General features: G+C 36.9%; 1 protein-coding gene across 1 annotated transcript in view; it reads left to right on the forward strand.

Annotated features, from left to right (window-relative positions):
* Positions 1-24,511, forward strand: part of LOC105388004 (copper-transporting ATPase 1) — a 65,600-nt gene that overhangs the window by 21,645 nt on the left and 19,444 nt on the right. Inside the window, exons 4-12 of the mRNA XM_048632048.1 lie at positions 10,210-10,327; positions 15,072-15,196; positions 16,304-16,446; positions 16,942-17,099; positions 17,628-17,660; positions 19,840-19,948; positions 20,429-20,595; positions 21,541-21,641; positions 22,813-22,938. Of these exons, the coding sequence (XP_048488005.1) occupies positions 10,210-10,327; positions 15,072-15,196; positions 16,304-16,446; positions 16,942-17,099; positions 17,628-17,660; positions 19,840-19,948; positions 20,429-20,595; positions 21,541-21,641; positions 22,813-22,938 (1,080 nt within the window). The remainder of the gene's footprint in view (positions 1-10,209; positions 10,328-15,071; positions 15,197-16,303; positions 16,447-16,941; positions 17,100-17,627; positions 17,661-19,839; positions 19,949-20,428; positions 20,596-21,540; positions 21,642-22,812; positions 22,939-24,511) is intronic.

Raw genomic sequence — 24,511 nt, forward strand, 5'->3', positions numbered from 1 at the left:
GCCTAAACAGGTACAGCTGCAAATGATAATTCATACGAAAGGTATTATTAATACCTAGAAACGGTTTTCAGCAATTTCAGATTAAATGACTTTTGGTGACTCTTCAAGGTGAAAATCAAAAAATAAAACTTAGCAGCCCAAGATTAACATTTTGTATGGGGGCACCAAGATGCTATAGACCTGCCCGCATCTCACCTGGTTTATTATGTGTGATGTGTCATTAGAAAACACTGACAGAAGTTTCATCAACATTGAAACGGTATAGCAGGTGTCCAGGAGCCACTTTCTGACCGATTTTGGGTGAAAAATTTACAATATTTCACGAATATTCAGGTTTGCAGGTGGCCTAAACAGGTACAGCTGCAAATGATAGTTCATATGAAAGGTATTATTAATACCTAGAAACGTTTTCAGCAATTTCAGATTAAATGACTTTTGGTGAATATTCAAGGTGAAAACCAAAAAATAAAACTTAGCAGCCCAAGATTAACATTTTGTATGGGGGCACCAAGATGCTATAGACCTGCCCGCATCTCACCTGGTTTATTATGTGTGTTGTGTCATTAGAAAACACTGACAGAAGTTTCATCAACATTGAAACGGGATAGCAGGTGTCCAGGAGCCACTTTCTGATGGATTTTGGGTGAAAAATTTACAATATTTCACGAATATTCAGGTTTGCAGGTGGAGCCTAAACAGGTACAGCTGCAAATGATAGTTCATATGAAAGGTATTATTAATACCTAGAAACGATTTTCAGAAATTTCAGATTAAATGACTTTTGGTGAATATTCAAGGTGAAATCCAAAAAATAAAACTTAGCAGCCCAAGATTAACATTTTGTATGGGGGCACCAAGATGCTATAGACCTGCCCGCATCTCACCTGGTTTATTATGTGTGATGTGTCATTAGAAAACACTGACAGAAGTTTCATCAACATTGAAACGGGATAGCAGATGTCAAGGAGCCACTTTCTGACGGATTTTGGGTGAAAAATTTACAATATTTCACGAATATTCAGGTTTGCAGGTGGAGCCTAAACAGGTACAGCTGCAAATGATAGTTCATATGAAAGGTATTATTAATACCTAGAAATGGTTTTCAGCAATTTCAGATTAAATGACTTTTGGTGACTCTTCAAGGTGAAAATAAAAAATAAAACTTAGCAGCCCAAGATTAACATTTTGTATGGGGGCACCAAGATGCTATAGACCTGCCCGCATCTCACCTGGTTTATTATGTGTGTTGTGTCATTAGAAAACACTGACAGAAGTTTCATCAACATTGAAACGGGATAGCAGGTGTCCAGGAGCCACTTTCTGACGGATTTTGGGTGAAAAATTTACAATATTCAATATTATTTTGTATGGGGGCACCAAGATGCTATAGACCTGCCCGCATCTCACCTGGTTAATTATGTGTGTTGTGTCATTAGAAAACACTGACAGAAGTTTCATCAACATTGAAACGGTATAGCAGGTGTCCAGGAGCCAATTTCTGACTTATTTTGGGTGAAAAATTGACAATTTTTCACGAGTATTCAAGTTTACAGGTGGAGCCTGAAGAGATTCAGCTGCAAATGATAGTTCATATGAAAGGTATTATTAATACATAGAAACGATTTTCAGCAATTTCAGATTAAATGACTTTTGGTGACTCTACAAGGTGAAAATCAAAAAATAAAACTTAGCAGCCCAAGATTAACATTTTGTATGGGGGCACCAAGATGCTATAGACCTGCCCGCATCTCACCTGGTTTATTATGTGTGGTGTGTCATAAGAAAACACTGACAGAAGTTTCATCAACATTGAAACGGTATAGCGTAGTGTATAATAAAAATATTGTAAATGTTTCACCCAAAATCCGTCAGAAAGTGGCTCCTGGACACCTGCTATCCCGTTTCAATGTTGATGAAACTTCTGTCAGTGTTTTCTAATGACACAACACACATAATAAACCAGGTGAGATGCGGGCAGGTCTATAGCATCTTGGTGCCCCCATACAAAATGTTAATCTTGGGCTGCTAAGTTTTATTTTTTGATTTTCACCTTGAAGAGTCACCAAAAGTCATTTAATCTGAAATTGCTGAAAACTGTTTCTAGTTATTGATAATATCTTTCATATGAACTATCATTTGCAGCTGAATCTCTTCAGGTTCCACCTGCAAACTTGAATATTCGTGAAATATTGACAATTTTTCACCCAAAATCTGTCAGAAAGTGGCTCCTGGACACCTGCTATCCCGTTTCAATGTTGATGAAACTTCTGTCAGTGTTTTCTAATGACACAACACACATAATAAACCAGGTGAGATGCGGGCAGGTCTATAGCATCTTGGTGCCGCCATACAAAATGTTAATCTTGGGCTGCTAAGTTTTATTTTTTGATTTTCACCTTGAAGAGTCACCAAAAGTCATTTAATCTGAAATTGCTGAAAACAGTTTCTAGGTATTAATAATACCTTTCATATGAACTATCATTTGCAGCTAAATCTCTTCAGTTTCCACCTGCAAACTTGAATATTCGTGAAATATTGTCAATTTTTCACACAAAATCTGTCAGAAAGTGGCTCTTGTACACCTGCTATACCGTTTCAATGTTGATGAAACTTCTGTCAGTGTTTTCTAATGACACAACACACATAATTAACCAGGTGAGATGCGGGCAGGTCTATAGCATCTTGGTGCCCCCATACAAAATGTTAATCTTGGGCTGCTAAGTTTTATTTTTTGGTTTTCACCTTGAATATTCACCAAAAGTCATTTAATCTGAAATTGCTGAAAATCGTTTCTAGGTATTAATAATACCTTTCATATGAACTATCATTTGCAGCTGAATCTCTTCAGGTTCCACCTGCGAACTTGAATATTCGTGAAATATTGTCAATTTTTCACACAAAATCTGTCAGAAAGTGGCTCCTGGACACCTGCTATACCGTTTCAATGTTGATGAAACTTCTGTCAGTGTTTTCTAATGACACAACACACATAATAAACCAGGTGAGATGCGGGCAGGTCTATAGCATCTTGGTGCCCCCATACAAAATGTTAATCTTGGGCTGCTAAGTTTTATTTTTTGATTTTCACCTTGAAGAGTCACCAAAAGTCATTTAATCTGAAATTGCTGAAAACCATTTCTAGGTATTAATAATACCTTTCATATGAACTATCATTTGCAGCTGAATCTCTTCAGGTTCCACCTGCAAACTTGAATATTCGTGAAATATTGTCAATTTTTCACCCAAAATCTGTCAGAAAGTGGCTCCTGGACACCTGCTATACCTTTTCAATGTTGATGAAACTTCTGTCAGTGTTTTCTAATGACACATCACACATAATAAACCAGGTGAGATGCGGGCAGGTCTATAGCATCTTGGTGCCCCCATACAAAATGTTAATCTTGGGCTGCTAAGTTTTATTTTTTGATTTTCACCTTGAAGAGTCACCAAAAGTCATTTAATCTGAAATTGCTGAAAACCGTTTCTAGGTATTAATAATACCTTTCATATGAACTATCATTTGCAGCTGTACCTGTTTAGGCCACCTGCAAACCTGAATATTCGTGAAATATTGTAAATTTTTCACCCAAAATCCGTCAGAAAGTGGCTCCTGGACACCTGCTATCCCGTTTCAATGTTGATGAAACTTCTGTCAGTGTTTTCTAATGACAGAACACACATAATAAACCAGGTGAGATGCGGGCAGGTCTATAGCATCTTGGTGCCCCCATACAAAATGTTAATCTTGGGCTGCTAAGTTTTATTTTTTGATTTTCACCTTGAAGAGTCACCAAAAGTCATTTAATCTGAAATTGCTGAAAACCGTTTCTAGGTATTAATAATACCTTTCATATGAACTATCATTTGCAGCTGAATCTCTTCAGGTTCCACCTGCAAACTTGAATATTCGTGAAATATTGACAATTTTTCACCCAAAATCTGTCAGAAAGTGGCTCCTGGACACCGTCGTACCGTTTCAATGTTGATGAAACTTCTGTCAGTGTTTTCTAATGGCACAACACACATAATAAACCAGGTGAGATGCGGGCAGGTCTATAGCATCTTGGTGCCCCCATACAAAATATCCATTAACCAACAAGAGCGTCAGTAAGTAAACGTCGTATTTTTTTGAATTATTTTAGAACATATTTTTTGTGTTTATATAAATACCTAGCATTATTATTCCAATGTTTTTGGGGCTTTTTACGTGTTTTAATTGATAAAGCATGCAATGACTGAAGTGACCATCTTAATTTGGTCGGGTATTCAAAGGCTGCTAACTTCACACACCTAATAATTTGTAATTTTTATTTTTTTCCAACAATAAAAAAACTTTTTAACATCCGCCTAATTTTTGGACTTGGATTCGATTAGGTACAAAGCCTTTGAATAAAGAAACAACATGAAAATGGCTGTTTCTTAATAGCTGAAGGGGTCTGCCAATGTTCACGTTCACGATTTTGCCGTAACACTTCAGTGGTGGCGCTGACTCTAACGGCCTTCATTTTCGTATAAATTTTTATTTACAACTATTACCTATCAATATAATTATATATACCTAGCATTATTATTCCAATGTTTTTGGGGCTTTTTACGTGTTTTAATTGATAAAGTATGCAATGACTGAAGTGACCATCTTAATTTGGTCGGGTATTCAAAGGCTGCTAACTTTAGGCTGCTAACTTCACGCAGGTCAAATTATTGAACATTGCAGAATAACTAAAAGGTATCAAGGGACCAGAGGGCTGGCAGCTATCTCAGCCAGCGCATCAGCCTGGCTATACAGAGAGGGAACGCTGCCAGCCTCCTCGGAACCATCCCGGGCGACGGCAGCGAACTAAAAGAAATATTCTACCTTTGATAAACTCCTGTTTATTATGGGTAGAATATTTGAAGGCCCTAAAAGTATTTTATATTATTAGGTATTTTATTTTTTATTTGTAAAATATATAAATAGTTTAGTATAAGCAGATAAGGTATATTTAAACTACTCATTACATGTAAGAACTATGTTTCATAAGTACCTCTGTATCTCTAAGTTTTTTTTTTTTTTTTTTAGGAAATTGTTATCACTCCACAGACTTTATGTCCGTGCCTTTTGAAGAGTGGTAATTTTTATGAGATAGTTTTTAATTCTTTTATCTACTTTCTACTCGGTAAGGAAGTTTCATTTATATATATAGGTATATATATTCTATCTTTTATATATATATTGTTCTTTTTTTTTTTTCTTCTTTCCCTTTTTTTTTTTGTTCCACTGCTGGGGGAAAATCCACATGGACACCTGGGAAGAGGACCCAGGTAGTGTCGGGCGTTAACCGACTAAAAACCCCCAGGCGTGTATCTCATTATACAAGATTTTTTTTTTTTTCTTTTTTTTTCCTTTTTTTAAATTAATGGTTTTCAGAGTCACACTTACATTAGTAATGGCAACAAACTTAACAAGGACAGGGCCAATGCCAGCTGTCTTCGGAGAACTTAGTAGACACCTGGCAATGGCTCGGCCCCTCAGTCGTTATAGGTCATGTTTTGCCTGATGTTAGTGTGTGACTCTGTTCTTAAAGATAACTTATTTTAATTGTTAGTTATGATATAATAATCAATAGGTTAGTTATATAAATTATTTTCCCAATTTGACCTATATTTTGCGCTCTTAACCAAAATTATATTTTATGATTTATTCCGCCCCGTTTTGCCTTCTTAACATTTCCCCAGAAAGTGCAATGACCTCTTCGTCTCGATTCTTAACTGCCATTTTTAGATTGTACTCGAGGATGCGTTTCTTTGGCGCTGTTATTGCCGTTTTAGCGAGGTTGCCGATAGCGTCCTCGGTGTCATCCGCATAGTAGGTGCAGGCGGTGGTGTGCCTCGACAGCGCCACTACTGCGTGAGGTATGCTATCGTGCAACTTTATTTTATCTTTTGTTCTTATGATAATAACGGATTCGTACGTCATGTATCTCTAAGTTTCGATTTACCAGTTACGACAAAATTAAATACACCCGAATAACTAAATATTTATACAAATTAAACTTGCCCACCAATAAACGCAAAACAATGCTTAATAAAAAAATGGGTCTTGGGTGTTGATATTTATATTTAGTATGTAATAAGTATCTATCTATGTATTTGTGTAGATATAGGTATCAGCTGTCCGACACCCTTAACACAGGTTCTTCCTAGCTTGGGGTCGGATGGCCGTGTGTGAGATGTCCCCACATATTTATTTATATATTTATTTAATGCATCTTTGATATTTGTTAAAAAAATATATAGTTCGGGTTCGGATCTTGTCTTATGTTATATGGATTTTAGCTAAGTATTCTTCTCTCTTAATGATACGAGTATATTATTATGAGATTTTCTGCGTCATGAGTAGGTAATCCTCAGATAAAACAAAAACAGCTGAACTAATGCACATTACGATAACAGTGTATCAATATTAAATTGTGTTATGCTTACTTATTAACTTTAATAATCAATTTACACGTGTTAGTTATAGATGAATAATTAATTATATTGCAAAAATTATAACAAACTTTCTTTTAGTTTTTAATTATTAAAATTCCATATGAGTTCTGAATTATAATTATTTATTTTTATTTATTTAATTCTTTATTGCACAAATATAAAAATACATGTACAAAAGGGCTTATCTGTATATCAGCAGTGAATCTATATAAGCTGGAACATTTTGTAAGTCGAACTTAAGTCCTGGTACTACTTATTATTCTGTGGTCCTGCTGACGACAATTCAACCAATCACAGCGCTGCATTTCATACTCAAATTGCGCTTAACTGGACGTTATCAACTGTAAGTACCAATTTCTCCATAGTCGGTTATCTAACCGACATGGATTGATTTATAAATTAAACGTCATCAGTGGTTGACTTGTGACAGATATGTCAAAAGTCAACCACTACTCCCTGGTTATGCTCTAACCGACTATAGAGAAATTGGCACTAAAACTGAGAGTCACTAGACGTGTTTTGAAACAAGATCGGAAATTAGTTACACATAGTCAGTACGCAGTTATGTAATAAATAATTGTATGGTCACTTGCTTTCTGAGAATTCTGAGTAGTAGGTCAAGTTGAACCAGTATTAGGGACTTACATACCATGCCTTAGGCATGCATAGACACAGTCATGCTCACGACTGTAATCCCCGAAGGAGTAGCCAGAGGTGACTTGCAAGTCACCCGCTTTCGCTGTAAGTACCTAAGTACATTTGTAATCAAGTGATAGGTCGCGAGCCGTATCGCCATTTTTGAAAGAGTGCAATGCATAGACATGCAATTGACCTAATCTGAACTAAGGCGGTTCTAACACTCTCCCGCATCTCGCTGTATGTTGCGTGAATGGGGAAGAAAACCAAGTAAAACTTTGGCAGCACCAGCGAGTGTGCCTTTTTGGTTCTAACCAATTACATTCTGAGTAGAAAAAATTGTAACTGAACCAACCAATTAGAATTTGGCACAGTCGCCTAAGGAGCCATCTGCAATTAGCTTTTAGTTTTTCTCCCCATTGTGCCCCTGTTTACATACAGGGGCTTTAGGGACATTAGGGGCCCCACATATCTTTCTGCAGGCATTCGTTAGATGTCCACTCTAAATGTGCTCAGACTGGGCTCTTTAAATACCAAATATTATTTTATTTGTATGAATACTTTGTAGGACACAAAATATACTTTTATTATCAAAAAAGAAAGCATTTTAGATATTATGTTCAGAATCATTATAGTATTTTAGTAAAACAGATGGTTATTGTTCTTTTCTGATCATGGAAAAAAGCCCCCTCCACATTTATATTATTATTTTGCGAAATATAAAATACAGGATGTTGCAATAGTGCTAAGTATAGCAAGCCGAAAGGGGGTGACTCAGGGGTCAAGGGGAAATTCCGATCAACATTTGTTCTATCACTGAAATTATCCGTAGTAAAAAGTCACGTTACCAACAAAGTTAACATGACTGACTATGTAAGTATTATAATTATTATTGGCAGCCATTCATAAAATGCTCCAATAAAAAAGTGAAAGGTTGACATACGACCTTGCGGTGGTTAACGTTTAAGTACTTACACCATGCCATATCCGTTTCGACTAGCTAGACCATAATACAAATAGTAATTGACCAATCATAAAAAAGATTAATAGTGCACCATTATTTTTACTGTCATTCGAATTATTTAGGTTTGCAGGGTGGAGTTTATCAGTGTTCCCTGAAAATGTATATGCTCACCTTGTACATGTATATGTTTAGGATATGTATAAGTATACCTAATATGAAAATATGGTATAGCAAATACATAAACATGATTGTGACACGGCTGGTATCCTGTGAAAGAAATTTCGTAACGTAACAATATAAAATAACATTGAAGGCTCTTACTAAATTCTCTCACCCATTGATATCATAATGTATAATAAACTACTCAGTCTCCTTTGTAATATATAATAAAATTCCTAAAACAATAACATACTCTATACATCTGAAATAGTCTTACGAACAATGGTAGAACACCGGGGATGATTAGCAAAACATTTATTTGAATAACATTATTATTAATAAACATTATTGTACAAAATACAATACGCCATTTTGATAATAATGGCGGGAAACCACCATTGGTCGAGGAGCTGTCAAGTAGTCCACTTTCTCTATGGTGTGAAGTTTAAATTGTCTGTGGTTCAATGTTTTTATTTTTGTATATTTTGGGTACGTATTCTATTTTTGTTTTTATTTTATTTTATTACGCTTACACTACCCAGGATTAAAGTTTAATAAATAAATAATCTAATTAATTTATTAACACTATAATAAAATAATGCAATACAAGAGCATCTTATAATAGTCGAGACCTTGGCAATGATTGTATCTTTATTAACTATACTTATTATTATTTTATTTCCATAAACAGATATGAAAATGTTTTTTATGAGTTATAGGTGTTGTGTGATTCTCCCACTGCATTGTAGCAAAGTCGATACAATATTTAAGTACTTAGTTTTTCCAAGAAATATTAGAATGCTTACCCAATATTGTTTATCTTACGTCCACCAACCCGCACTTGGCCAGCGTGGTGGACTAGGCCTAAAAATTCTTCCTTCATTGGAAGGAGACTCGTGTCCCAGCAGTGGGGACGTAATGGGTCGTGATTGTTTATCTTACTGGTCATTCCAAGTTACCAAGATTATGCACCTTTTAAGATTATGTCAAGTCTTGCAAATGCAATTTAGGTATTGTAGGTAAATCCATCTATTTTATCTGACAATGATTGACTGCTGCTATCGATATTTGATGCGCTTTTGCAGTTTTTCTTCTTTCTTTTATCGGAAGAAATGATAGTGCATTATGAGCCCGTTCCATAATGTCCAGATTACTTCAGATGAAGGTTATCTGTGAGATAAATGATGCTGTGACTCTCTCACCATGTTTTGTCTTTCAGCTTGCAGGATCCTTGATATAATACTTGCATCATCATCAATCCATAAACATTATCTGTACTACCATAAAAAACTTTAAGCACTGTTTAACAAGTGTTTAAAACGAAATTTGACAGATTTTGTAGGCGTTTGACAGCGTTAAACACCTGTTAGATACTGTCTAACAAGTGTTTAATACGAAATTTGTCAGATTTTGTAGGCGTTTGACAGCGTTAATCACCTCAGTTTTTGTGGTAAGGCCCCAAACTTTTAACTATTAGTTACTAATCGTTATCAATGTCAAAATAAAACCAGGTTGAAATGCTAGCAGATACCATAGACTGGATTCTAACTGTAAACTGTTTTGCTTGTGAAAACTATAGCACCATTACCATTGTTTCTATGTGAGCTGGGGAATAAAGCTACCTCAAGCATAAATTATTATTGAATCCCTCTACAATATAGTATTTTGGTCTGCTGTACTTAGAACAGATACAGACGCTGCTTTCTATGCAAGGGTATTAAACCTTTTATAGTGCCGTCTGCCGTAGGTTCTAAGGGCATTCTCCAGTTTTTTTCACATAAATCTATCAAGCCAGTAAAGAAAAGATAGATGCTCTACCCATCATTTTAACCAATAGAAGTAGATTCTCCTAGCACCTCCAAAATTTCCATCTACTTTATACCATAACGTTTGTTTAAAGTTCCAAACCACACACAAACCACATCAGCCAGCAGTCTGACTAAACATATAACTGACATCACCCCTCTGCTTGTCCCCAGCGACCTCCAAGAGCAGCTGGTGGCGGTCCGCGTGCCGATCCACGGCATGACCTGCCAGTCCTGCGTGAGGAGCATAGAGGGATCAGTCAGGGAACTACCAGGCGTGCAACATGTTAAGGTATGTGTCTTAAAGGTTTTGGGGTGCAGGAAAGAAGCGTCTATATATGACAAACTTGGCTTTATACTCGTATACGTCCGCCGGCGCACCCTGGTTCGTTATCGACGTTACTATAACGTGAATCCCCATAAATACGGCCCTGTGATTGGTGGAACGCTCATTAAAAGACATCCATAACGAACCCGTATAGCGGCCGCTGGGCAGCAAACGACTGTATCTTATCAGACTGGGTAAGTAACCCTATCACTACGGCGACAAACCCTAGTGTCTTAAGATCAAGTATCTTTAAACCCCTGGAAGGAGTCTAAGCTAATGTAGCGACGGAACCCTCCACGATAGCTGCGACAAGGGCAGCTGGTGGCGGTCCGCGTGCCGATCCACGGCATGACCTGCCAGTCCTGCGTGAGGAGCATAGAGGGATCAGTCAGGGAGCTACCAGGCGTGCAACATGTTAAGGTATGTCTGCCAGGCGTGCAACATGTTAAGGTATGTGTCTTAAAGCTTTTGGGGTGCAGGAAAGACTAAGCAGGAAAGCTTCGCATGACACAACTGGGCGCTATACTCTGATGTGTCCGGCGCACTCTGCTGCCGCTATATGGGTCTGTTATCAACGTAGATAAACGTGACTATATCGCGATTCGCCATAAATACGGTGACGGGATTGGTGGAACGCATATTAAACTTCTTTAATCGACGTCAATAACGAATCCGAGTAGCGGCCGTTGTGCAGTAAACTACTGTCTCTAATAATAATGCTGGGTAAGTCACCCTATCAGTACTCTAGTCTTAAGATCGAGTATGTTTAAACCCCTGGAAGTAGTGTAATGTAGCGACGGAACCCTCCACGATAGCTGCGACAAGAGAAGCTGGTGGCGGTCCGCGTGCCGATCCACGGCATGACCTGCCAGTCCTGCGTGAGGAGCATAGAGGGATCAGTCAGGGAGCTACCAGGCGTGCAACATGTTAAGGTATGTACACACATAGGCCAAAGTACCTATAAAGACGATAGTAGCTCAGTCTAACATGACGAGCACACTGACCAACCTACACCCATCTCTTTCCGCCACAGGTGGAGTTTGACTTGGAAGCCAGCAGCAGCTATCTGACTGGCTAATCCTTTCACCACGATAACAAACTATAGTCTAGCTCTATAGCCGCCGGAACCCAATGCTTGAAAAATATTTCACACAGAACACAGCGAAAAAACCCAGTGACTGTATTATTTTTCTAGCCAACCTGGCGAATGAAACAGTACCAAACATAATTTTTATTACCTATTTCTCCATTCTAAGCAGAACCTCACAAACCTACCTCCATCAAACTCAAACTCAACTCAAACTCAAACTCAAAATTTTTTATTCATCGTACAAATATAAAATTTTCTGATGAACGTCAATTTTTACAAATTACTCTCCGTTCGGATAAGGGGGGGCTCTTTCTGTCTAAGGAGAAGAACGGAGGCAAGAAACTCCTGAGCCATCTTTTCAAAAAAAGACTTAAAACTAGTTGGTATACAATACATATAAGCTTAATAATTATTATTATAATAATATGAGCAGAGCTAACTACTTATCACAGCCATGCATTAACGTCCTCTAAGTAATCATCAATTTTATAATAAGCTTTTTTACTGAGTTTCTCTTTAATGTAACACTTAAACTTATTCTCTGGCATTTGAGCAACTTCTGCTGGAAGCTTATTATAAAATCTAATACAGTACCCTAAAAACGATTTATTAACTTTCGCCAGACGCATCGCTGGAAAAGCCAGCTTATGCTTGTTCCTAGTATTAATGTCATGATTACTGCCAATTGTATCAAAAGTTGAAATATTCTTTCGTACATACATTAAATTGGAAAAAATGAACTGACATGGAACTGTAAGGATGTTAATTTCTTTAAATAGTTCTCTCAATGAATCCCTGGAACCAAGTTTGTATATAGAGCGGATGGCTCTTTTCTGTAATACAAATATAGTTTCAATATCAGCTGCTCTACCCCAAAGCAAAATGCCATACGATAATAAGCTGTGGAAATAACTAAAGTAAACTAATCTGGCGGTTTCAACGTCGGTCAGCTGTCTAATTTTCCGTACAGCAAAAGCTGCGGAGCTCAACCTTCCAGACAATTTTTCAATGTGAGGTCCCCACTGTAACTTTGAATCTATAGTCATCCCAAGAAAGACAGTATCATTAACTAGGTCCAATTTATTCCCATCTAGAATAATGTTAGTATCGCATTGTCTAACATTCGGCAGTGTAAATTTAATACATTTCGTTTTCTTAGAATTCAATAGAAGATTATTAACGGTAAACCAATCGTGTATGTCAGATAGAATTGAATTAATTTCATTAAAATTATTTTCTCTTCTTTTAACTTTAAAAAGCAAAGAAGTATCGTCAGCAAATAAAACTATATTAGTCAATTTTTCAACCATAAAAGGCAAGTCATTAATATAAATGAGGAATAAAAATGGTCCTAGAATAGATCCTTGAGGGACGCCTATTTTTACATGAGCCCCCTGTGATTTAGTATTGTTAATATCGACCCTTTGTTGTCTCTTGTCTAAATATGAAGATATCAAATCTAAAGCCTTTCCTCCTATTCCATAGTATCTAAGTTTCGAAATTAAAGTCTGATGGTCTACACAATCAAACGCCTTCGACAGATCACAGAAGACTCCAATAGCATCGTGATGGTCTTCCCAGGCGTCAAATATGTGCTTAATCAACGCAGTACCGGCATCGGCTGTTGATTTGCCTTTTGTAAAACCATACTGCTGGCTATGAAACAATCGAGCATCATTGAAATGCAAAAGCATCTGACTGAGTATGACCCTCTCAAATATTTTACTCAAAACTGGAAGAACCGAGACAGGCCTGAAATTTGCAGGGTCCTCCATATCCCCACTTTTGAACAGAGGTATAATTTTACTAAATTTCATAAGATCTGGGAACACACCTTCAGCGATACATTTATTAAAGATGTTAGCTAAAATTGGGGCGATTTTATTAATAATAGAAAGAACAAATTTAACTGACATTCCCCACAAGTCTTCAGTTTTCTTCATATTTAATGACTTAAATGTTTTTATAATAGTTAATGTATTAATATATCTGAATTTAAATTCCTTATCGGTTGAAGGTGCGTTCTCCTTCGTCAGGGTTTCAGCTGCTGCAGCCGAAGAATCCAGGTTACACGTAGTCTCTAAAGGAATGTTCGTAAAAAACTCTTCAAAGACCCTCGCCACCGCATCATTCGATGTTATAATGTCATTGCCTACCTTCAAAGATAAATTTGTCTCGCGTGTTCGATTCTTCCCCGTTTCGTTATTAATAATAGTCCAAACGGCCTTAGATTTGTTAGCAGAGTCTTTAATCTTGTTATTAATAAAAATTGTCTTCGCACAGTGACAGACACATTTATACATCTTGCTATATTTCTTCACATAAGATTGAAAGTCAGGTCGGAGTATGAATGTTTTCATCTCATACAGATCATATAATGTCGCCCTGCTTTTGCGAATACCCTCTGTAGCCCAGTCACAAAATTTAATTTTATTGTCAATCAAAACTTCCTTCGTTTCAAAATTACTCTCAAACTCATCAGCTATTATCTTAAACAAGTTACTATACATCTCATTAGAATTGCAATCTAATTTAACATTCGGAAGTTTTTCGTCTAGTTTCTTCAAGTAATTGTCAATTTTCTTTGTAGTAATCGGTCTGCATCTCACCTTAGTTTTATTTGTCTTGTCAGTGTTTACTAAGGTAATGGTCTGCCCACTGTGGTCTGACCTCAGACAATTAATCACACTACTGTCTTTAAACTCACAGTTACAGAATATGTTATCTAGACAAGTGGCTGACGTGGGTGTAATTCTAGTTGGTTCCAGAAAAACATTAAAAAGATTAAATGATTTAAAAAGTAACAACAATTTCGACCTATTAGGAGAGTCACCTAATAGGTCAACATTAAAGTCACCACACACTATTACTTCCTTTTTACTATTGGAAGCTAACCTTAGAACATCCTCCATGACAGTCTCAAAGGTAATAAAATCACCAGTAGGTGGCCTGTAGGTACATACTATTATATACTTATTAAGCTCTGCACATGAAATTTCTATATGGTGTTTAACAGAAAGAGCAACTATATCCTTTCGTTCTTTACATTTACAATTTTCTTTAAGAAATATAAGTGACCCACCATGCTCGTTGATATTTCTGTTAAAACAGCTTATAAGTTTGTAATTTTTTAATTGGAACATCATTTTATTCTCGTCTAACCAATGTTCTGTGATACATAAACAATCAATGTTAAATTTTTCCGAAAAAAGTTCTATTTCTAACAATTTAGAAGAAATACTCTGAATATTCTGATGTACCAATTTAAATTCATTCTTAAATGTCTTGTCCTTCGATAGTTTTGAGCCGAGAGAGCAGTGAACTGAATCAATCTTTATATCAACGCTATGATGCTCTCCCGTTGTCTGAAAATCTAATTTAAATCTACTGTACTATTTTCAGTATTACTACTGACGGTGTCAATAGGGACACAAGTTTTCTTCGTTATAATGCTTATAACTGAGTTAATAAGAGGAGCTACTTCTGTAGCTAAACGTCGTTTCTGATTTAAGGACAAAAATAAACTGTCCCAGGTCAACTTAAAATTATCTACATACAAATTAGTATCAAAGAAATTGATACAGTCAGATTTATAACACGCATCACTTTCCCCCGCAGGTGGAGTTGGACGAGAAGGCCGGCTACTTCCGGTACGACGCTCGCCTCTGCAGCGCTGACGTCATCAGGGAACATATCGAGGACATGGGCTTCGAGACCGCTGAGGTCGTGGATGAAGAGACCAGGTATGGCAGGGTTTCTTTTTCTGTAGTTCGTTCGTCTAAAACTATTAAGGTTTTTTTTTGCAATATATTATGCAGAGAGTAACAATCAGAAATTGGGAAAAAGACTTCCATAGCAAAGCTAAATATTCACTCAACAAAAATGAGCAGCTGTTGCCTTTTTGCGTCATTTGCAGAGTTGGACCTAATAAAAGTTTTTAAGTATTTGGGATGATCAATGATAAAAGTCAATACTATAGATACATATAGCAGAAAACACTGCATTGCGTACATAACTATAAATAAATAATAAATAAATAAATATGTGGGGACATCTCACACACGGCCATCCGACCCCAAGCTAGGCAGAACTAATATCCCTGCCCAGACGAAAATGTATTTATTTACAAGGTTATAATATAAATTAACATTTAACTAATGAAGCCTAACCTAATTGTAAATAAAATTATGAAAGCTGAACTAAAAGATAAAATTTTACAAATTCAAAGTATTCGCCTCAAACTTAGTCTAACTAGTCAAAGATGCCGCCTCGTATCGTTCCTGGCTCGAACGTGCCCAACAAGCCAGCCGCGTTACCGCGCTGTATCGCCAACGAAATGCGCTGAACCAGGAACGACCCAGAGCGAGCATCATGACCTTTTTCCTTCAGGCGCTTGCCAAGCTCTCTGATGAAGCATAAAGCCTCTGTTCCCCAGGAACCTGCTGCTTCGACAGCAAAGGGCAAAAAGCTGTAAGAGGCTTTCAAATTAGAGTACTTTAAATGCTTTGCCCCTGCAGCTGTCTCGGCAGCAGCTCCTCCAGCACGAATTGTGTTGCCGAGATGAGCGGCGGCATAGGTACTTACACATGTGGCGTCCCAAACCAGACATTGGCCCCTCTTCCAAGGAATCAGTGTAAGGCCATCAGGGCGCTTCCCGTCGGTCCGAAACAAACCAGGAGGTTCAAGGACGCACGGGATGTTAGCTGACACCAGAGCTCTGCGTATTATGTCGTTGAGGGCACTATGACGGGGCAACCTCCCGGCACACCTCGTGCAGCTGAGAGCGTGGTGGCCGTCTGGCCATCTATATTTACAAATATATAAACTTGTGCTCTTTATATTTCTTTCAGAAACCTCCTGCAAAACGACATACCCACAGATCTACTAATAGACATGTCGCACGCAACCTCAAACGGCGGTCTTACGGCCGAAAGCAATTGCCTAATATCAGTGGAAGGCATGACTTGCAACTCCTGCGTGCAGACTATTGAAGGTAATTAGTTTTTTCAATAGTTGCTTTGGTTTTCCTAGTTGACTCCAAATTGTCTTCTTAGAGTGCAAATTTCGGTTGAATCTCTTCAGTGATGGAGAAGGATTTAATATAGACTTTATGTGGATTGGCTTGCACTAGCCCTTACATGATAATCATCATCATCAGCCCGTAGTCATCTACTGCTGGTCATAGGTCTCTATCTAGGAGCGCCACAACACTCGGTCCTCGGCTGTCCTCATCCAGCCACTATCGGCTACGTGTCCGATCGTCGGTTTAGCTGGCTGGAGGGCGCCCCACGCTACCTTTGCCTGCTTGCGCCACATGGGATACAGCAAATGGATTTGCAAAAAATCCATAAAAATCGTATTATAGAACACTTTACAAAATACACTAATTTCAATAAGCTATAAGCACTTTACAACAAAAAAAGGATTATTAGCAGTTTTGTGTACATTTTATAATTTAAAAGTAAAATTCAATTTAAAAAAATTACAGGATCAATATCGGAGCTTCCGGGCGTGCAGCACATAAGCGTCAGTCTCGCGAGCAAGGAGGCGCAGGTTCGCTTCCTGCGCGGGACCATCTCCGCCGAGGAGATCAAGGAGAAGATCTACGACCTCGGGTTTGACACTGAGCTGGTCACTTTGGATGGGGTGCCTTACAGAGGTAATTTAAGTTTATTCATTTCATATTTGGGGATATCTTATACTTCGTCATTGAACTCCAAAAAGGCAGGGCTTTTAACATGAGATGACACATATAGCTGACATACTTGATTAATATACGATACATCATATTATGTCAATTTTATATAAATGGGGCGTACCTACATAAGGAGTGAATGACATTTTTTATTTAATCTTGCTTTGTTGTGCACAATAAAAATTTACTTGATAAGGACTTTAAGGATCTGCATGTCTAGAACAAGTTTGATAGTTTGTCAAAAACTATTAAAGTTTACGTTTTCTCGCATACTAAGTGGCGCCTCTATTCTGAATGGCTTATCCTTTCACCACGTTCAATTTCAATACATAGTATTTGTCACTACACGCTACGAAGAAAAATATATAAAGGTACATAATTCTAAACTGCAACTGCAAGTTAATATCATACTAGATAATAAAAAATAAAAAACACGCACTCACGCCTTGTACTAATGTACTCCATTGCGGGGTAGGCAGAGGTGCATTGCTGCACCTACTTTTCGCCAGAGTGTTATGTTAGTTCCAATGTAATAGGGGGCGGGCCTATTGCCATTTTCCGGGCACATCCAAGACCCGAGAACAAATATCTGTGTTTAAACAAATATCTGCCCCAGCCGGGAATCGAACCCGGGACCATCGGCTCAGTAGTCAGGGTCACTAACCACTACGCCATTCGGCCGTCTACTAGATAATCATACTATAAATATAATTTTATTTGTTTCAGAACACAAGACTGAATTGGCGGCCGGTGATAGAACAAAGTCTCCGTCGCCGGCTAAAAGTAAAACTGCCATGAATGTAAGTACACAAATTATAATTACATTTCTTTGATGGCTTTCTTATTATCTCAACTCAAGAACTTGTCTACCCCAACGGTTTTCGGTTCTTTGGCATGTATGACCCGCCCCTGCCTCTTCTGCTTGACATATCCATAGCAGATCATAAAAACCTTATCAAAACATAAAATCGAAAATTTGAAATATTCGAAGGTCCCTGGTTCGATTCCCGGCTGGGGCAGATATTTGTTTTAAGACAGATATTGGTACTCGGGTCTTGGGTGTTCATATTTATATTTTATATTTATCTATCTTTGTCAAATACAAAGACTGTAGATGTATCATCTGTCCGATACCCATAACACAGGCTCTGCCTAGCTTGGGGTTCTATGGATAGATATACAGGGTGATTGGTAAGTCGATGTATTCCTTTAAATGGGTTGTAGTCGAAGGCATTTCCAGTCGATTGAATCCCATAATGCATTATCCGAAAGTCAACAATTTCTGAGTTATTTAAGTTTTAATTTTTTTTAAGAATTTTGCCAAAATTTATGTTTAAAAGCAAAATATTTCAAAAACCCACGATTTTTTTAATATTTTTTTTATTGTTTTGCATTGGTGGCACCTTAGTCAACTAATCATAATCATTAATTGCGTAATATTTAACTTAATTTAGACACAGTGCTTCAAAGTAGATGAAACATTAAGAAAATTTTACGAAAGATGAAAACAAAAAAGCTAATTTAAAAAATAATTTTATCTGACAATTTTTCAGGCACTACAGTTTAAAAACATAATCAATTTATAAGCTTTAAAATGACACATTTCAATCTAAAATCGATTAAGGTATGACCAAGATATAGCCAAAACAACCGCATAGGCGGACAAATCTCAGTAGGGAAACGAACTACATTTTGTTGAAATTTTATGGTAAAAAGTATTGTAACTGGACTTATCCGAACCGTTTACTAATTATTGTGTTCCAATAGTGCGGTTCCTCAAATGCACAGATCTAGGACAAGGTTGTTTCACCGAAATAATGCTTGTCCGATAACACGGTTAGCCGATTGTAATTTTCAATTTATATTATATATTGTATAATTTACGCAATTAATGATAATGATTAGTTGACTTAGGTGTATCCAATGCAAAACAATCAAAAAAGTATAAAAAAAATCGTTGTTTTTTGAAATATTTTGCTTTTAAACATAAATTTTGGCAAAATTCTTAAAAAAATTAAAACTCAAATAACTCAGAAATGGTTGACTTTCGGATAATGCATTATGGGGTTTAATCGACTGGAAATGCCTTCGAATACAACCCATTTAAAGGAATACATCGACTTTCCAATTCCAATCACCCTGTATATATATTCATAATACCCTGTACTCATTTTCCTGGCTGGGATTGAAACAGTATTTTTTTTCGAATGTAGGTGATAAGCTTATAACAATATTGATACTCCAGAACCGATAACCGATAGAGTAAACTACATTGCAACCGATAAGCTATGTATATCTAAAGGTAAACACTCGCCAAGGTAAACAAACATAGAGTAATAGAGTCAGGAAGTTTTTTCATATTTTTTCCTGTACTCGCTTTTGAACGCAAGCTTGATTGATATTCGGGATAAAAAAATGCATACAAGTTTAACGTCCAAAATACTGGGACAGAATTCCACCCCTCAGTGTATCCAAAGGTATTCTACTCCTTGCCTGTGAGTTTCGTAAATCCAAACTAAATTATTGACCAAAAAAAAGGCTAGTGGACGCTTTAGCTATTGAACAGTTTTGTCCCTCTCTGTCACAGAACAAATTGTTCTCTGTCAGCGAGTGACACAATATGAATAAGGGGGTTAGAATATAACATTTTTAAAACAGAAACCATAAAAAATACTTAACCATTGTTCACAGGGCACCCTCCCATCACAAGAAGAAGTGGCGAAGTGTACTCTGGAAGTGGGCGGGATGACGTGCGCGTCGTGTGTCTCGGCCATAGAGAAACACTGCTCCAAGCTGTACGGTGCGTTGTTTGTCGAAATAGATTTAGGTGTATGCACTTGGAATTGAAAACTCCACATTTTACATTCGTTTTGAAAATATTGTTATATGGTGTTTTCATTGCGTTTATGCCATAGAGAAACACTGCTGCAAGCTGTACGGTGCGTTGTTTGTCGACATGGATTTAGGTGGTGGCACTTAGAATTGCAAATTGCAGTTTTTATATTCGTGTCTCAATTGTTGCATGGAGAGCGTGATTTAGAATCACGTTTGTCTAGCGTTTGCTGATGATTATAAACGCTAGACTTATTTATTTATCTTTATTTAGGCTAAATATAAATAAATGCTGAATACGATTATAGAATTAGATCTATTCAAGTCCATAATGATTGTGTTTGAGAAAACAGCTCAGCAGACTGGGCTAAGCCTCTTCGTAGTCTATGTTACTTATTATTACCAATTTTGTATAAAATTTCTTACTCAACAACGAAACCTTTTACAGGCGTCCACTCAGTGCTAATAGCGCTCCTGGCAGCCAAGGCAGAAGTCAGCTACAACCCCACTCGGATATCAGCAGCGGACGTGGCTCGCTCCATCACTGAACTAGGCTTCCCCGCTGACGTTCTACAGGATGATACTGACCGTGGAGTGCAACGGGCGGAGATCCTAGTGAGTTAATAGGGTGCGATTTTATCAGTGACACCGTATTCACAAAAACTCCAGCCTGCATAAAGTATCACGGAAAAAAATCCTTCTTGATGAGGTGTCACTGATAAAATTCCTCCCTGTTTATGGTATCACGGATAAAATTTCGCTCTTAATTTGGTGTAATTCCGTTCTGCATATATGTTACGGATAAAATTTCGCCCTAAAAGAGGTGTCACTGATAAAATTCCACCTCGCATTTCGTGTATGAAAGTCGGTAAGTAGCTAGTAATAACAAACCAGCTTACCATACTAGTGAGTTAAGAGTTATATTATGGCATTGCAAAAGTGGTATACTAAGGTGAAATCTACTTATGCAGCGTATATACAAGGCCCAAAATTCGCATTTCTTTATTATTCTCCATAGTAAAAGTCACATGACAAGGTAGGAAGGAACAAGGTTTCTAGGAAAAATGTTTTGTTTTTTCGCGATTTTTTAAATTTTGATTTCATTTTCTTGTGGACTACGCCTAAAACCCTTCCTTCATTGGAAGGAGACCCGTGCCCCAGCAGTGGGGACGTAATGGGTCGTGATGATTTCATTTTCGGGCTTACATGAAGGTTTTGGCTAGTTTGCCCTTTTTGCAACACCCTGTATAGGGTGGGACTTTATCAATGACACCGTATTTAGGATGTTGTTTTAATGTCAGTGATAAAACTCTCTTGTAGGTATATATGGTTTCATGACAAAAAACCCAGCCTGTAAACAGTGTCACAGATAAAATTTCGCTCTTTATGAGGTGTTACAGATAATACTTCTCCCTGTATATAGGAATAATATAATACGGAAAATTCCGTTCTCCATATATGGCGTCCGACGCTTTTTTTTTTACTTCTTATAAAATTTACCTCACTTTATGACTACGTTTTAATTTTCAGTTTATTTTATGAATGCCATCTCTCTTTCAGATAAAAGGCATGACCTGCGCGTCATGTGTCAACAAGATTGAGAAGAGCGTCCTCAAGTTGACCGGCGTGGTGTCCTGCGCTGTCGCGCTCACCACCTCCAGGTAAGATAGATAGACAACACAAACACAAACACACACTCACGCCTTATACTAATGTACTCCCTTGCGGGGTAGGCAGAGGTGCATTGCTGCACCCACTTTTCGCCAGAGTGGTATGTTAGTCCCAATGTAATAGGGGGCGGGCCTATTGCCATTTTACGGGCACATCCAAGACCCGAGAACAAATATCTGTGTTTTTAAACAAATATCTGCTCCAGCCGGGAATCGAACCCGGGACCATCGGCTCAGTAGTCAGGGTCACTAACCATTACGCCATTCAGTTCACTAACCACTACGCCATTCAGTAAAAGATAGATAGATAAAACTTTTATTTATCAAGCATAAACATAAAAATAAGTCTGCATAATATAATATATTATTACATATAATCATACCAAAGCACACATTCTCACAAGACACACACATACATACATACATAACATACATTCACAATGACACACACCACTCACATATAATGTTCTATTTATTTAGTTAACACAACACCCAGGGACGTGCTGAAAAACAGCGCTGTCACAAAACATATGTTTACGGCAGCAAATGTTGAGCATGGCACCTTTTGCCGAAAGTCTGTATTTATAGGAATAATTATGTTAAGAAATAGGATTAGTACTAGTGTTTCTTTCCGCATGTTTGCAAATGTTTCGGCAATAAATATTATTTTCTTTCTTTTCTTTCTTTCTTTATTTTCTAAATGTACTGAGTAAACACACTCAAACAAACAAATCAAATAATAACAAGGCAAGTGCTGTGGTAATGAAAAAGGCTTTCAGCCCAGCAAAATGCAGTGTCTTGGTGCCTCTGCGTAAAGTTACAACACTTTCACTTATTTGAAACACAATGAAGGCGATTCTAAAGATACTAATTTTGAAAATAGCACTGTCACAACAGAAATATTCGGCATAGTAAATTACTAAAAATAAATAATTCAAAATAGGTGATGAAAGCACCGAGAATCGAAATCATGTATAAGATTTGAGATTCGGCGTAACAATCATAATCATTTATTTTAAGTATGTGAGTTTTTAACATAGTACCGTGTCAAAGTATAAAAAAGGAGATTCTAAGTGTAATTTATTCGATACACAATTTGGTGAACCTATTTTTCTGCAAGCTTTTGAATTCTATATTAACAATTTATCTTCATTTATTCCAGGGGCACAGTACAATACAACGCGGAACAGATCGGCCCGCGGACCATCTGCGAGGCGATCAACAGTCTCGGGTTCGAAGCCAGCCTGCTCAGCTCACAGAACAGAGGGCACAACTACTTAGAACACAAGTATGTATCATCATTATTGTCATAAAATTGTCATGTGGCATTATCATATATCATTAATTGCTAACAATAATTAACAATACAATACAGCACTCTTTATTTGCACCCGAACAGCAAAAATGTGGTCTTATTGCTTATAGCAAGCCCTGCCAGACAACCTGGATGCAAGAGAGTTAAAATTAAAATAAAAACTTCAAGATTCAAGATTCAAGATTCAAGATTCAAGATATATTTATTTGCATAAACACAGGTTAGTTACATTCATCTTATGTATAGGTTAGGACATGCCATGCTTTGCCATGAGGCGTACAAATAGAGAGGAGGCGTCATAGTCATAATTTTATAAATTTTACACAAATTAATTAAGAATTAATATTTTAATTACAGTTTTATATTTTTAATTAAGTTAGGTTTCAATAGTTTCAATTATGCCAAAAAATTATATAAAACACCAATTATCAAAAACAATTAAATTAATTAAAAAAATAATAATAATAGTAAAAGTACCTAATTATCAGACCTGCCAGCATACATAAATTTATCATTAGATATTGTCTGTGAAAAACTCGTTTAGATTATAATAGTTCCTTTCAAGTAAAAATTTATTTAGTTCTCTTTTGAAATGAAATAGGTTTTCAATGTCACGTAGAGCCTTTGGTAATTTATTGAAGATCTTTGGTCCCATACCAAGTATACTCCTGCTAAACACGGCTGTTTTACGAGGCATAGCTTTTAATAGGTTATTGTGACGCCTGTTATTGATTTTGTCAAAGTCCTTATAATTGTTTCTTATAAAAACTGATACTTCGTATATATAAAGGCAAGGAAATGTCAAAATTTTTAATTTTTTGTAATACTCCTTGCAACTGTCCGTTTTGCGCAATTTACAAATGGAGCGTAGGCATCTTTTTTGAGCTTTAAAAACGTTTTCTCTGTCTGTAGAGTTTCCCCAGAATATGATCCCATACCTTAATGTTGAGGTCACATAACCATGGTAAGAGATGAGAGCTGTGGATTGGCTTACAGTTTTTGATAATTGATAGAGAGCATAAGAGTACTGACTCAGCTTTTTGCATACAGTATCTACGTGGCTCTTCCATGTAAGTTTTTTGTCAATAATTAAGCCTAAAAATTTTGTTTCGTCCGTTTCATTAATTGTATGTCCTAAAATATTTATGTTCAAATTAGTTATGTCATTATTATAAAAGTCCATTAATTTAGTTTTACTAACATTTAATTTAAGATTATTAGCGGTCAACCAGCCAACAACGTTGTCAAGAGTATTATTAATGTCAAGGTTATAATCATTCTCATTAATTTTAGTAAAAACAATCGTACTGTCATCGGCAAATAGTATCATTGAATGTTTTGTTATATTAGGAAGATCATTAATATAAATAAGAAACAGCAGAGGACCTAACACGCTTCCCTGTGGAACACCATTTTTAACTGCCTTTTCGCTAGATAAAAAAACTTAGAATAAGCCTTTACGTAGCTTTTTGTATTCAACCACTATGATTACCTGTATAAGGTCGTCGGTTAGCTTTGGAGGGCGGCCCACGGTACCTTTGCGCTT

This window comes from Plutella xylostella, chromosome 30 (assembly GCF_932276165.1).
Source record: "Plutella xylostella chromosome 30, ilPluXylo3.1, whole genome shotgun sequence".
Lineage (NCBI taxonomy): Eukaryota > Metazoa > Arthropoda > Insecta > Lepidoptera > Plutellidae > Plutella > Plutella xylostella.